Source organism: Aphelocoma coerulescens, chromosome 1, assembly GCF_041296385.1.
Source record: "Aphelocoma coerulescens isolate FSJ_1873_10779 chromosome 1, UR_Acoe_1.0, whole genome shotgun sequence".
NCBI classification, from domain to species: Eukaryota; Metazoa; Chordata; class Aves; order Passeriformes; family Corvidae; genus Aphelocoma; species Aphelocoma coerulescens.
In genome coordinates this window covers 34,269,321-34,281,941 of record NC_091013.1, presented here as the reverse complement: position 1 = coordinate 34,281,941, position 12,621 = coordinate 34,269,321, and the positions used below count along the sequence as shown (strand labels likewise).

Here is a 12,621-nt window from a genome sequence, read left to right as displayed (position 1 = left end):
CATCTAAGAAGCTTCACTCTTTGAAACCAAACAAGACATACCCAAATGTTTTAACTTCATCTATCAATGATTTATATTTATTCTAGTAGAACTTCTAATTACCATTGTCAGTGCATGACTGACAATGATATGAATACTTTAGATCATCTCAACCGATGACTGAAAAATACATTATAAATGGAAGAAGACTTGATGGATCCCTGATAAAAACAATATAAAATATATAGAAACAATGCCCTCATCAATGCCTACAGGGAGCCTACAGACTACTTAGCACTCTTCCCCCTCAGCATCCTCAAATTCCCCACTGAATGGAACACATGCACTGACAATTAATCTGCCTTTTTTTTTGAAGGCAGGTTCATTTGCACTGAGTGAATAAGGCACAGCAAAGCTTGTAAGACCAACATCCCTGTCAAATAGCATTAAACAGTACATTAAGAAAATGCTAAACAGTACATAAAAGGAAATAAAATGAAGATATTAGTAAAAAAGCACAATGCACAGCAAATCCGTTTTTTCCCCTTTCCACCCAAGATGACAGACTGTAGATTGCCGCGGTATCTGCAAGGCACAAACCCAAGGGACTGCACCCTAATTTACCGATAGATTTTATTGGCAACCTGTGCCGGGTCTTACTTTTGGCTGGGAAGGTTACTGGCTGCGTTGGGCTCGGCTATCATTTCCGCTACATTATTTCAGCAGCACAAACAAGCCGACACGACCTTCTGAGGAATCTTCACCGAAATGGACAGTGTTAAAAACTTAACAGCTCTTCGGCTTTTGCGGGCAGAACAGCGGCCGAAAACTGTCAAGAAAGGTACACAAAGAGACTAAATTCCAAGCAAACCAAGGCAGAAACAGCCCCCATCCCTTTCCCCCGGCCGCAGGGGAGGATGAATCAGAAAGAAATTAAACCTACCGACACCGCCGCCGTCCTTCCCGGGCGCTGCCCGGCGCGGCTGGCCCGGGCCCGGCACCGGCCCGGCGTCAATCACGGCCGCGCTGGGCCCGTCAGGGGCGGGGAGCGCTGTCACATGGGCGGGCGGCGGCGCTTCCGCAGCGGCCGGAAAGACGCGGCCGGTGACGGTCCCTCCCCGCCGCCCCGGGCCCGGCGGTGCCGATGGGGCCCAGTCGCCTCTCGTGTTCGCTGCTGTTGTGCTGCCGGCGGGCGGCGGCGGCTCTGGGCGCGCCCCGGTGCTGCCCGCTGCCCGCCCGCCCGCTCAGCGCCGCCGCTCCGCTCCGGGCCCCCCTGCGCCCGCCGGGCACGGGCGGCGGAGCGCTGTGGAACGGGGCGGCGGGAGGCGGCGGGGATGGAGAAGAAGAAGAGGAGGAGGAGGATGAGGCTGCGCTGGAGGAGCTGCTGGGCCCGTCTCCGCTGGCCCCGCGGCCCGGCGCGCAGCGCGTTGCCATCGTGCACCCCGCGGTCAAGTGGGGCCCGCAGAAGTCGCCGCTCACCACGGGTGCGGGGCTGCGGGGGGCGGGCGGGCTCCCCGAGCTCTAGGAGTACATCCAGGCGGTTTGGAATGGGCTGCCCCGGGAGGTGGTGGAGTCCCTGTCCCTGGAGGTGTTTAAGAAAACACTGATGGTAGCAGTCAGTGCCGTGGGCTATTGACATGGTGGTGTTCGGTCACAGGTTGGGCTCGATGATCTCAGAGGTCTTTCCCAACCGAATTGATTCTGTGGCTAGGGCCGCTAGTGAGAAGTGGACCCGCTGTTAACAGCGGTGAAACCGCGAAATGCGCCTTGCAAAGTACAAGCTTGGATGGAAGGTCTCGGTCGCTCTTTCCTTCTTTGACAACTTCTAAGACAAGGAGCTGTTAGTGAGTGTTGGCAGGCCTGTGCTTTGACTTGCAAATCACTCAAACTGTATTTTGGACGGCAGAACGCCTCCGTGCAAGTTGGTCAGGGAAACAGCCGGGTGTCCTCCTTATTAGCACGATGTTAATTGCCTTCAGCCATCAACCATGCTGCCTGCCCAGGTGGGCTGGAGTACCTTGGCCTTAGGCTTGCCCAGAAGTTGGCTGAAGAGCAGCAATACCGTCTTGTCCAGAGAAGAGGGTGCAGTGAAGGTGAAGTCTTGTATAAATCCTTTCAGGGACTTATGTACTTTTATGCAGTTACTTAGTGATGCAGTGACCAATAATTAATTCCTGTGTAAGGACATTTTTTAGGACTACTATTAGATTTCTCTCAGAAATCCTTGCAACTAGGTAATATATATGTATTAATCACACACAATTAAGATACATGATGAATTTGATACTTTCTTCAAACCCTTGTCTAATTATGAAGCTGTAATAGTAAGGATTAAAGCATCTTGTAAATTAGCTTTTTATGTATAGAACCAGAATGGTTTGGCTTGGAGGGAACCTTTAAAGGGTTAAAAATCTAGTCTGACCCCCTCCCCCAGGAATGAGCCAGTACATCTGCTGGACCAGGTTGTTCAGACCCCTGTCCAACCTGGCCTTGAATGTTTACAGGGAATGTTTACAGGACCACCACCTCTCCAGGCAACCTTTTCCAGTGTGTCACCACCCTCATTGTAAAAACCTTCTTCCATGTATCAAATCTAAATCAAATCTCTTAGTTTAAAACCACTGCAACAGGTCCTGCTAAAAAGTCTGTCCCCATCTTTCTTATAAGCCCTTTCTAAGTAGTGAAAGGCTACAGAAAGGTCTTCCCCAGAGCCTTCTCCAAGCTGGACAGCCCCAACTCTCCCAGCTTTTTCCCATAGGAGAGGTTGCACCTGTCTGATCATCTTTGTGGCTGGATGCAGCACTCCAGATGGGGTCACACCAGAGCAGAGGGGCAGAATTTCCTCCCTCGCCCTGTTGACCACACTGCTTTTGATGCAGCCCAGGACACATTTGGCTCTCTGGGCTGCAAGCACACAATCCTCGGTCATGTCCAGCTTCTCATCCACCAACACCCCTGAGTCCTTCTCAGCAGGGCTGCTCTCAATCTGTCCATCCCCCAGCCTGTATGAATATACTGGGGGGTTGCCCTGACCCAGATGCAGGACCTTGCACTGATTCATGTTGATCCTCACTAGTTTTTTGTGGGCCCACTTCTTGAGCCTGTTCATGTCCTTCTGGATGGCAAGAGACAGGTTATATATGATACTTAACTCTTTTATTCCAATTTATTACATGATGAACCTAAATCTTGTTTAGTTTTATTAAGCTGCTAATTATAACAAATTGTCACATTGCAGAATGAAGTTTTCAACCTTTTGAGAATTTACCTAAGTGACAATTTTACAACTGAAAAGTAGGTAAAATATGAAGGCATCTTTCTGTCTGAACATACAGAAGAATAGCAATGGTCCTTTTCCATTTATTTAGGCCCTCCAGATGAAGAGCCTGATGTCTGAACAAATGTTTTGGAATGATTGTTGAAACACCACAGACACTACAGGAAATCTGTGTATTTTACAAGAAACATAATATGAGGAGAAAGTGGATCATAATTATCTTTAAAAATATATTACCTTTTGGACCAATGTAACCTATTTCATATATGTTATGTTTTGCTGTCTAGAGAAACTTGACAAATTTGTTCTGAAGAGGAAAAGTTTGGCATATCAAGCCTAGATCTGCTGATCTGATATCCTCCTGTAGTGTTCATGATTTCACAAAGTCCTCAAAAATCATTGCTTTGCAAATGTCAATGTTAAAAACTCAAAAGTAATTGATGAACCAGAATACAGGATTTAAATCTGCTGGTTTTAGCAAGTCACAAACCAGTTTAGGTCCCTTATGAATAAGTGGCTGGGAAGTTAGTGGCAGGATATCCCATAATTCCTAAATTATTGCTGCAAAACACCGAGGTATTAATTGTGTGGCTTTGTGCTCATCTGAAATAACAGATTTTCCAGCTAGTTAGTCATTTCACTTAGTGAGGAAAAAAAGCTTGGAGATTTCTTTCTTGACATTACAATTAAAAATTCTTCTAAACCAACAACCACAGAAATAATATCTAGTGGCAGAAAGATGCTTTGTGTGATAAAATTGCATCAAACTGTTCAATTACTCTGATTAGAGGTAAGACACTTCGCTCCTTGTTAGAGCGCTAGAAGTTCGCTAGAAGTTAAAGGAAATACCCTAGCAGAGTTTCAGTGTAGCTTAGTCTTTCCATGTTCATGCATGTACTGTAGTTATTGGAGATATGAGCAGAGTTATGATGGTACCTTGTAACCTTTATTTCTTTTTTCTGTTATTGTTATGTTCCTGAAGCTGAATTACAGATTGCCGAAGCCGTTGCTCTTGTAGATACCCTTCAGAACTGGACAGTTTTAGATAAAATAATTATTCCTACAAAAAATCCCAGCAAGAAGTTTGTTTTTGGCAAAGGAAACTTTCAGGTTTTGACAGGTAAGGACTGAGATCTTTCAGCACTGCATCACTCTAAATGGAAGACTTTTGCAGCCAAACTGTTCAAGGATAGGTGTGAGAGCTGAAGAGAGGGAGAATTTTGTTTATCCATCATACAGGTTTGCAGACAAACTTGAAAGAATTTTTAAGGTTGCAAAAGCAACACAGAACAGGCATAACCCCTGCTCACTGAAAATGTCTGAGGCAACTCAGTCCATAAGTTTATGTGATTGACATAAGTGAAACTGATGCTGTTCTTGGCACAGTACTAAATTAGCAATTACAACTGCTCTATGAACAAAGAATGTGGTGCCATTTGATGTTCTATGAGCATTCTGGTCAGTGCAAAATGGTTTATAGTCTGGGCATTTTAAAAAGAGGTTGACATTTAACACTGTATTTTGCAATCATTATCCATCTTTTAGAAAAGATTAAAAAATTGCCCCATGTGACAGCTGTCTTCTTGAATGTGGAAAGAATATCTTCACTAACAAAGGTAATTAAATATAATATCAAATCATATTCTTTGCATCAGTATTGTTTGGAAGCTATTGATGTTATGAGAAGTGGTCAGTTAAGATTCTCAATTTGCAAATGTTGCAAATATGATGCACCAGGACTGAGTTTTGTTGGAAAGAATCATAATATCTACTGCATTTGTCCAGTTTATATATATATAGATGTTTCCAGCTCTTGTGCATGAAATTTTCCAGCAGCTTAGTATAATTTGTTACAGACTCTGCTCCCACATTTGCCACTGGCCTTATTTAAAGTGTTGAAAAAGTTACTCAGTGTGGTTTTTTACAAAATGGTGGTGTTAACACAGCTTTTGTTAAGAAGAATGTCAACATTTTGGATTAGCTATGTGCTCAAGTTTCTATACTTGTAATGGATAGCACTTTTTTTTTCCTATGCTGTGGATGCCGAATTGTATTTTGAATATGAGGTGTAAATTCAGAGCAAGCTTATAGCTGAATGTTTCAAATAGTTAAACTTTCATTCCTAACCCTTAAAAAGAAACATTGAGGGGTGCAGCACACTTCAGTATTTTAACACTGGCAGTAAAACAACTGGTACATGAACGACAGATACTCTTAGACAAGCTGAAATAAAAACTTTTTTGGGTTTTTATTATGTGCAGCATCATGCAGGGTGTAAAGTGTATGCAAACTCTGCAAGCAAACATTAATGCTTTGCTGGTAGTTTTGAATGCTTTCCCTAATTTTAAAATGAAGAGATGACAAATATCTCTAATAGATGGTTATCTCAAGTGCTTCCATTTGTTGATGAAAGGGAAGTTGAAAATGCTTCATTTCAATTTCCTAGTTTTTAGTAAAATTCCTTATTTTATAGTATGAATTCTTTTAGTACTAGATTTACTATTTTTTTTTTCTTTTCACAATATAGATCTTAAGAGCAATTAAACAGGATTGATTAAAGAAAGTGTTTGAGAACATGTATACAACAATTATTCTGAATTTTAGAGATGGCATAGGGAAACTACTGCATGCATACTTTAAGTGTCTTGCTGAATTAGAGCAAGACTGAGGGGTTTGGGTTGGTTGGGGGTTTATTAAGTATTTCATTAAAAGCTTGCTATTAAATAATTTTCCTGCATTCCTCTATTTGTTTGCAAGTTTTAGTAATCTTTCTTCTTCTCCTGTGTTATCCCTATCCTTTCCAAATCCAGTATTTCATAATTATTTTTTTCAAGGATTTAACCACTGACATTCTTGATTCTGAGATACACTGTTAAGACCTGCTGCAAGAATCCATAAAGGGCAATGGGAGGATTCTCGCTGAATTTGATGGGCCTAGACATAAGTTCTACTTTCTAAGCTCTCTTTAACTCCTCTCTTTGTGGTCAACCAAATTTTGACTTTGCATGCTCATAATGATTGTCCATCCATTGCAATAGAATCCTGAGATCCCCCGAGTTCAAGTGTCCACCAGCTGACTAACTGTACTTGCTGTGTAGGAGTTGATCTAGTGATACTGTGGGGGACAGAAGACATCTTGGTTGTTTTGTCTTACATGGCTAAAGAAAGAACTGGAAGGTGCCTGGGGCGTGCAGGTCTTTGACAGATACACCGTGGTACTTCACATTTTTCGTTGTAATGCCCGGACAAAGGAAGCAAAACTGCAGGTAGCATTGGCTGAAATTCCACTTCTCAGGTACCTCGAGCTGTGCAAATCACATACTCATATCTGTACATTTTAGTGACTATTTCTTTTCAGTAACAAAAACCAGCAATATTTACTATAAAGAAAAAATACATAGGTGTTCAGTGATTGATTAGAGCATAGAATTATTTACTATAATGTCATTATTTTAAGCTTCTGCAGTGCTGACAGACAAAACCAGAATATGTTCAATAATCTTACAAAATGTATTTCTCATGTAAAGGTCCCAGTCCTTTCTAAGACAGAAGATGGATTGCAAGAATATGTAGGAATTGGATATGTGTATCCCATATATGAAATTGTTGAGTTTAATAAGGAAATCTATAAACAAGGAATATTAATTTATATTTAAATTTTCCATATGTGGCATAGAAATGTGTACATGGCAGTTGGTGTGAGTTGTGTGGATGTATTAGAGGTATCTTTGGCTCTCTGAAATTTCAGAATAGCAATTATAATTTACTGAGAGAGTTGTATGCTTTTTCAAGCTACAGTTGAGCCAGGAAAATCTGGATTTTTTTCTCCAGGCTTCTTGCCATGAGCAGGTTTTATTTACAACTCAGTCATTTAGTGATTTTATTTGTACTGTCAGAATACCACTACTCCTTCACCATTTTTAAGCATTTTAGTATAACTGGATTAAAGAAAATTGCTTCTAATTAACTGTTACTCTGCTGCCAGGTCAAATCTGAAAAGTGAGGTGTCTCAGCAAGATCAGCAGAGAGGTGGTTCAAGATACATCATGGGCTCAGGTAAGGTCTAAATAGTCTCATGAATTAGAGGAATTGTTTTCTCCATAGCCTTTAAACAAATTTAGTTGCATCTTACTTTATTTGGAGGAGGTCAGGAGGAAAACTCTTTTCAGCATCTAATTAAACAAATATACAAAAATTTATTGGAAAGTAAGTTAAATAATAAGGTTTGGGTCTGTACTGGCTGAGTAAGTGGTCAAGGACTGACTGTGTGCTGCTACAGGGATTGTTCGTGAGTGTACATGGATTTTTTAGAGTGGTTAGTGTATGTTTTATAATTACTTACTCACTTTCTTAGGCAAGAGTACATAGCTTTAGTGGCTTATTTTTAACTTCACAAGCCCTAGTGCTAATTCACTTGATTTCCAAATACATCTTTACAGTTTCCTTTGTAAACTATTCTGCCAACCATCCATTTGTATTTTTTCAGGTGAAACATTTCTAGAAACACAGAATCGTGTATTGAAAGAAAAAGAACTTAAAATTAGAAATGCCCTGGAGAAACTAAGGAGAAAAAGGGCTTTACTTAGAACTCAGCGCAGAAAGTGTGAGTTCCCAATGGTCTCAGTAATGGGCTATACCAACTGTGGTAAGCAAAACCTCCTGAAATCATAACACAAAAGAGCTTATATTGTCTAATTTTTAATTAGAAACTCTAGCCAGAATCTAATTTGTGTGTGAATAGGCTTCGTATTTTAATTAGCTACTTTAATTGTGTAATGAATATTTGTCAGTTAGGATATAGTTAGGAAAGCAAATTAAGCTGCTTGGTTTTTTCAGTCCAGAGAAATGCCTAGCACCTATTGTGCCAAAAAGATTTTATATACAGTGCTGAAGACTGCACTGTTAATGCCCCTTTATATGAATCTCTACTGCATGATCAGAATGGGAACAGAAAAGCACATGGGTATTTAGATCACCATGGAGGCTTGAGGCACAGGAAGACAATTGAAAGTTGGCTATTGATCTGAGAAACCTGCTTAAGGAGCACTGCAGCTTTTCATGGATTACATGTAGCATTCTGAGATGTGTTCCTAGAAGAATCTAAATAAAGCTAAAGGGGATTTTTCTGCTTTTTTTTTTGTTTGGTTTGATTTGGTTTTTTAGCTTACACAAGTGAATTCTTACACAAGGTATAAATAGACTTTGGACTAGACACTTTTTTCAGGTTGCATTATCTTAAGACAATTTCATTTTCTTATTCAACTTCTTTGAAAAACGTATCTTGTACTTTTTATGACTTGTATATTCAAAGGTTTGGATTATACTGTATGTTTTTCTTAAATGTCATACTTCCATACTTTTAAACTGAAGATTCAAATAAATAAATAAATAAATATAAAAAATTATTTTGTATAGACATAATTGAAATACTTAAATTAGGCTATATACTGAGCACTTCAGTGATAAAATATGTGAAATATTCATTGAGGCAAATAAATGTCTCTAGTATTATGTTCATGAGGAAATGCCCAATAAAGGCCTCAGCCTAATGAGGTATATATTATTAGTGCTTCTGTTTATTTTTTTATTTAGCAAATAGTTAATTTTATTTGACAGCAGAAGCACTGAGGAGTGTGTAAGTGCATGCTTCCTAAATGCTGTCATGGCAGTGCTCTTGAGAGAGTCTTACAGGTGAGAGATGTGGGTAGGTCACTTTCCAGGTCAAATCAGTCTTTGATCATCTTGTGATTTCACAGCACAGCTGTAGATACCAGTAGATGATTACATACATGACCTTAAACGAATTCCAAGTTATAAAATGTAAGACTGTCTTTGGATTTCCTAACATCATATAAATAACTGATCACAAGCTACAATTAAATGACTAAAATAGATGTGAAGATATATGTTACATCATACATTTCACCTGAGCCTTGCAAATTAAATTTTACTTGGAACAAGCCATTAAAATCTTGTCCTTTTTTATTTAATTAGGGAAAACTACTTTGATCAAAGCCTTGACTGGGGAAGCAGGACTTCAACCCAGGGATCAACTGTTTGCCACTCTGGATATTACAGCCCATGCTGGCTATCTGCCCTCACATATGGCAGTTATTTATGTTGACACCATTGGGTTTCTGACTGATCTTCCACATAATCTGGTTGAGTCCTTTTCAGCTACACTAGAAGAAGTGGCTTACTCAGTAAGTAGTCAACTATAAAAATTGAGACATAAAATTAATTTCCTTTTAGATAATCCTCACCCCTTCAAAACAGAAGTTAATTGACATGTTGTTCTTAGCAAAGTATCTGGCTGACTGTAGTAATCTCCTAAGATAATGATGTAAGTATCTTAAACCAATTTTCTTATACTTTAATTATGCAGAACATACAGATATTAAGATATTTCAGAAGGGCTTATTTGGAGTATATGTGTCCTCCTCCGTGATACTTAAACCAGATAAACAGGATTTTTCTGATTAAATATCTGAACAGTGCATCCGAGTCAGTCAAAGCCAGCTTTCCTGGGAGTTAAAAATGAAATGAAGCCTCTGAAATGATCTGATTTTTACTTAAGGTTTCCTGTAGAACTACAAGTGGGTGATTGTGATGTGATGCAGGCAGCATGTAATACATATAAAGGTACTTTTCCAATTATTTTCTTATTAAAGTTATTTTCCTGTGTTATAACGAAGTGTAAAGCTGCATAGATACACACAGACATTTAAACAAAAATCCTTTATCGTGAAAGGTAATGAAATTCACTGGTAGCTAGATGCCAGAATGCTGCTAAAGATCAGACTTCACCATGTAATAGCAAGGCTTTCAAAAGCTGGCTGAAACCATCCTGTTTGTCACTTACTTTGAAGTGTTAAATGAAAGGCAAGAAATTTACTTCTAATTATTTTTCAAAAGTTTAAAGAAATGTTTTGAGCAAAGATGATGAAACAATTTGAATGCAAATGTTGAGTTTGGTTGCTTGGTTTTTATCATGGCAAACATGTATACACTTGAAACTGGTAACTTTTGTATTAATCTTTTTAAGTGAAGCACCAGTAATAGTATCCTGGGAGCTAAGCATAAGGATAATCTTCTATATTTTGAATGTAAAAATAGAATTACAAGTTACATGGGGGGTTTTCCTTTCGTTTTTGAAAGTTTAGCAGCTATTAGTCTTCTGAAAGTTTTTTTTAGAGACCACTCTTTTTAATCTCCAGTGTTTTTGAAGCCTTATTGTTACAAAGCCTTGGCTTTGAAAAAAAATGGATCAATTATTTGAAATCTGATTCTGTAGCTAGCTTGATTGACAACATTTGCTTCAGGTTTGTTGGAGGCAGTTAGTGCTCACTAGCGGTGAAAGACTAAACTGCTACAGATTTTCTTCCATCATGACCTAAGAAACAGTAGTTAAATACTGGTTTAGTAGTTAATTTTACAGTGCTAATCTGCCAGTGTATTATCCAATAGAGAGGAAAGTATTTTACATGAATTAGCAATGCAAAAATGGTATACAATCTCTACAACCTGGTAACTGGTGTTGTATATTGATCTTTGCTAGGATCTGATCATTCATGTGAGGGATATTACTCATCCAGAAACCATCCTCCAGAAAGCAACTGTTCTGTCAGTTCTGAGGAATCTTAATCTTCCTAGCCACTTACTGGACTCAATGGTAGAAGTTCATAACAAAGTGGATTTGATAGAAAGGTAAGCAAGAGATGCTAAGTGTACTTAAACATTTCTTATGTTCTGGAAGCTTTTTAATTCTTAGTCTAGAAAAGAGATCCCACACTTCAGAATATATTTAATAGCATTTCTCAATCTTCTATGTATGTAACTGTGGTCTGAAAATGAATTATCTTTTAATTACCAAAGAAATCACTTGAGTCATACAAGAAGTGACCTCTGTAGAAGGTGTCATTATAAAATAACTCAGTCAAATTTTCCATGCTTGGAATATTATCACAATCTAATCTTCATTAATAAATGTGCTAGCAATTAATTTTCTTCCAGGTATAAACCCACTGAAGAAGATGCTTTAGCTATTTCTGCTCTGCATGGGCATGGTTTAGAAGAACTGAAACAAGAAATAGAGAAAAAAATACTGACAGCAACAGGAAAGATGATTCTAACAGTTAACATCAACTTAGAGGGACCTCAGCTAAGGTAAATAATTCTGAATTGTATTAAGGACTTGGAGAAATATTAAACACTTAATCATACGTGTCTTAAACTTTTCAATTCATAGCATACTGATTTGAATCTGCGTTAAGAATAACAGGGATAATTATCAATGTTTTGTGACCTGTTGTCAAAAACTAGCCCTATGAGATACACTGGAGAAGTGAAGCAAAGCACTTCATCTTTTAAAATGCTATCTGGATAGGAACCTTTTGACCTAGACCAAGGCTCATATTTTGTGCAGCGTGTCATAACTTTAATATACCTTAATATGCTTTTCATTTACAGTTGGCTCTATAAAGAAGCAACGGTTCAGGAGGTGGAAGTCATGCCTGAAGATGGCACAGCCAGGGTCAAGGTGATAATCGGCAGTTCTGCTTTTGGCAGATACAAAAACCTCTTTCCCAACAGTAAGATTTTCATGTCATGAAACTGCATCCTGTCCTAGGAGAAGAAACTGATCTCCTCAAGATGATGTGAAATGAAGTGAAGGACCTGTTGGTCTCACTGCTGAATAGTTTGTTTCTCCTTCCCACTTGATGTTTTTGGTGCATTTTAGAAATGGACGCTGCTTCAGAACATTTCCATATGGAAACAGTAAAAGCGTTGAGCTTAACTTTGTCAGCAAGTACCAGGAGAGCATTCAGTTTTTTATGTTAAACCTGTTGCTGGCTATAAGCTGCGGCCCTCAAACACGTGGAATGGCATCTGACTTAACCTTCAAAAAAGTACCAAGTTTCTTATGTCATATAAATAAAGATTTTTACCGCCTTTTTCAGAAGAAAATAGTATTTATTATAGTTAAGGTGTTTCAGATGGTCTTTGGAAAATGAAAGTTAGTGAACAAAATGTAGTTGGTTGTATATAAATAATGAAGGTAAATATGTATTCAAGCAGAATGCATGAATGTAAGTAAAATAACTGCCATGTCTTATTGCAGTGAAGAAAAAAAAAAATCATAATTAAGGCATTGAATAAAGTTAGCTGTGAACATCTTTTACCCATACAGTTTTCTTGCCTATACTAATTTATCCACAGTGCCTATTACTATGTCAGTTCTTGGAGAAAACATTTAAGGTACAGCAAACGTTTTCACAGAGGAAAACAGAAGGAAAAAAACCCACAACCACAACAGATCTGTTACTTAAGTTATGAGTTGCTACTGGGAACCAATAAAATAATAT

At 38.8% G+C, this 12,621-nt stretch overlaps 2 protein-coding genes across 5 annotated transcripts in view; one reads left to right on the top strand and one right to left on the bottom strand.

Annotated features, from left to right (window-relative positions):
• Positions 1–1,010, bottom strand: part of LOC138106318 (cohesin subunit SA-2-like) — a 65,126-nt gene extending 64,116 nt beyond the window's left edge. For both annotated transcript variants that reach the window (XM_069006745.1, XM_069006754.1), the window contains exons 1-2: positions 923–1,010; positions 640–808 (exon numbers count right to left, since the gene is read on the bottom strand). In XM_069006745.1, the coding sequence (XP_068862846.1) occupies positions 640–683 (44 nt within the window). In that variant the 5' untranslated portion in view covers positions 684–808; positions 923–1,010. The remainder of the gene's footprint in view (positions 1–639; positions 809–922) is intronic.
• Positions 1,011–1,080: 70 nt separating this feature from the next.
• GTPBP6 (GTP binding protein 6 (putative)) lies at positions 1,081–12,563 on the top strand. 3 transcript variants are annotated; one of them, XM_069006683.1, is made up of 11 exons: positions 1,081–1,463; positions 1,959–2,072; positions 4,239–4,376; positions 4,802–4,872; positions 6,421–6,551; positions 7,242–7,312; positions 7,743–7,859; positions 9,251–9,459; positions 10,815–10,963; positions 11,270–11,422; positions 11,726–12,563. In XM_069006683.1, exons 1-11 carry the CDS (start codon positions 1,124–1,126, stop codon positions 11,865–11,867), a joined length of 1,635 nt encoding a protein of 544 aa, XP_068862784.1. In that variant the 5' UTR covers positions 1,081–1,123; the 3' UTR covers positions 11,868–12,563. The 3 variants fall into 3 exon arrangements, with proteins under 3 accessions (XP_068862784.1, XP_068862775.1, XP_068862794.1); XM_069006674.1 differs by having other exon boundaries at positions 1,083–1,463; positions 7,743–7,901; XM_069006693.1 differs by lacking the exon at positions 1,959–2,072 and having other exon boundaries at positions 1,085–1,463; positions 7,743–7,901.
• Positions 12,564–12,621: the final 58 nt, after the last annotated feature.

Bases quoted from the DNA above. Each gene is read 5' to 3' on its own strand.
- GTPBP6 (XM_069006674.1), top strand. From the start codon at position 1,124: ATGGGGCCCAGTCGCCTCTCGTGTTCGCTGCTGTTGTGCTGCCGGCGG. The intron at 4,377-4,801 runs GTAAGGACTGAG...TCCATCTTTTAG, and splicing joins AAACTTTCAGGTTTTGACAG to AAAAGATTAAAAAATTGCCC. The intron at 7,313-7,742 runs GTAAGGTCTAAA...GTATTTTTTCAG, and splicing joins AAGATACATCATGGGCTCAG to GTGAAACATTTCTAGAAACA.